General features: G+C 39.4%; 1 protein-coding gene across 1 annotated transcript in view; it reads right to left on the reverse strand.

The window, feature by feature from the left end:
• The window catches only part of LOC101845079 (serine/threonine-protein phosphatase 6 regulatory ankyrin repeat subunit A), a gene marked incomplete at its 3' end in the record, with an annotated part of 24,425 nt that extends 22,557 nt beyond the window's left edge, over positions 1–1,868 (reverse strand). The window contains 2 exon segments of the mRNA XM_013080137.2: positions 128–241; positions 1,672–1,868. Coding sequence (XP_012935591.2) covers positions 128–241; positions 1,672–1,836 — 279 coding nt within the window.
• Between the last annotated feature and the right edge of the window lie 528 nt (positions 1,869–2,396).

Below are 2,396 nucleotides of genomic sequence, written 5' to 3' on the forward strand. Positions count from 1 at the left end.
TGAGAGAGAGAGAGAGAGAGAGAGAGACAGACAGACAGACAGACAGACAGACAGACAGACAGACAGACAGACAGACACAAAGAGACATAGACAGAATCAGAGAGAGAAAAGAGGACAGCGCTCTCACCAGCCATTTGCACATCTCCATGTTTCCTGTCTGTGCTGCGTGGTGCAGTGGTGTCATGCCATATACGTCAGCAGTGTTGACCGGTATCTTGGTTTTAGAGCCTTCGAAGATCAGCTGTAAAAAGCAACGGGTAAAAAGAACTCGTCAGAATCAGAAGTTCTGTTTGGCCAAGGAACCCGCTAGATGGTATTACCATTGCCTGTAGGCCTACTTTTTTTGCCTATTAAACTGATCTCGACTTTGAAAGCAGTTTTTTTTTTTCAAGTTCGCCATCCAGAGCGGCCGTGCATTCGTACGAAAACAAGATCTCGTGTGAAGATGGTTTGCTTAACCTCATAGTAATAGTAGAATATCGTTTCAGAAAATATGTCTAAGCATGCTTGGAGTACCAACGGCGAATCTTTTAAAAATCGTTTAAACAAAATGGTAACAGCCATGTGCTGTGAGTGTGTGTAAAGACAAGGTCGTGAGCAGAATAAGGAAGGGATTAAAGTTACGAGTTGAAAGTAGGGCACTTTCCAGCACAAGCATGCTGCTATCCTGAAAGTTGCCAATGTCCTGACTGAATGGAAATTAGACCACTGATGATTTCGATATGAAAATTAGAACTTTTATCAAATTAAGGTGGGTGGTTGACGGGTGCTCTGGTGTGGTTTGCTCCTTCTTTCCTATCAAACATCTATCGTCCTTATCTCCCCTTCTTCTTTTTTATGTTTGTTGTTCTCTTGTAACACCTCTGGTCTTCTGGCGCTCATATGACCTTATGCAGTTGCGAGCGTCGTAAAAACCTCTACTAAAACAAACAAAACATAAAATTAAGTGCCGGATAGCGTCCGTATAGATCTACCCATAATGTCCATTTGTTCTCATTTACGAAGAAGATAGTGTTAGAATTACAAGTTGATATGCAATTTTTGTTTGGTAGGATCAGATATTCATCCAGTAAGTACATACGTTTCTTAATGAGGCACAATAGAAATATAAAAGATTATAGATTTAATATTCACGTGCCCTTTTGACTGGCGTAGGCTTAAAGAGTAAATAATGAGCAAAGTAAAAGCAAAAAAAACAACCTTAGGAAAGCATCATATCTCTGTCTAAGTCACCAACCGACTGACTGACAACGCAGTATTTAAGTAACATAAGAATTCATAACATCCATCTAATATTTTAGTTTTCACTTCAAACTGGTTTGCTGGCCTTTAACTTAAGTTACCATTGGAGTGCCTAACTGACCAAAATGACGTGGCCTGCCAACTATTCTTTTAACTACCTAACAATTTGAAACTATTTACTTAGAAGCTGGTCATTTGCTCTGTTAGCCTATATGAATGTGTTAGAGCTTTCCTTTAAAAAAAATAAAGTAATCCAAAAAGTAATGAAAGGGTTGATTGATAAAAGGTAAAACGAAAATGAAATAAACAAATACATAGAAAAAGAGCGATGGAACTGATGTACTAAACATAGGAGCAGAGATTGCTGGAGGGATGGACGGATGGAGATGTGAATAGATGGGTGGAAGAATAAATATCATGACATATGACCTCAGCGATCCTCCTCTCAGAACCCTTGGCTATGATGTGCAGCGTATTCCCGTCCGTGTTGTGCATGAGAAGGGGATTTCCCCCGTGGTCCAGGAAAAGTCTTAGAATCTCTTCATTGCGGAACCTGCAGGCTATGTTCAGAGGACTTGACCGTGTGGGTGTCATCACATTGCAGTCTGGGTTTTGCGCAGAAAAGGGGGAAAGGGAGGATCAAAGAATAGAATACTCAGTTTGTTCATCCTTGTGAAAATTTGGTTTACACTTTGTGAACGTCCGGTACATTGAACAATCATACTTGAATAATAGATTCTGCTTGTTAATTCTTAAAAAACTGACACTTTCTTGGAACGTCACTTAGAGTTCACGTCGGATTTCGCATCAAAAAAGAGATAGCCAGACTTTACTCAGGCTTGAACACCGTTACCCTGGGATTTTACATTCCTGAGCAGAAGGTGATTTGGCTTAACTATTAACGCTTTATATCAGTCATACATAAATTTCGTTTCCCAATGTTCAAAACGGATGGAATCAGAATTAAATTATGTTGTATATATTATACAGGTTAGTGAATTCAAACGTATGTGTGCGTGATTGACTACAGTGGTGTGGTATTATAAGATGCTTAGATTCCACGGTGACTTTTCAAACAAGGAAAATCTGAAGAATAGAAAAGTGTTTGTTCCAGGGGTTTTGGGTTACAAATCAAAGTCATTTACGAACATGGT

This window comes from Aplysia californica, unplaced genomic scaffold (assembly GCF_000002075.1).
Source record: "Aplysia californica isolate F4 #8 unplaced genomic scaffold, AplCal3.0 scaffold00076, whole genome shotgun sequence".
Lineage (NCBI taxonomy): Eukaryota > Metazoa > Mollusca > Gastropoda > Aplysiida > Aplysiidae > Aplysia > Aplysia californica.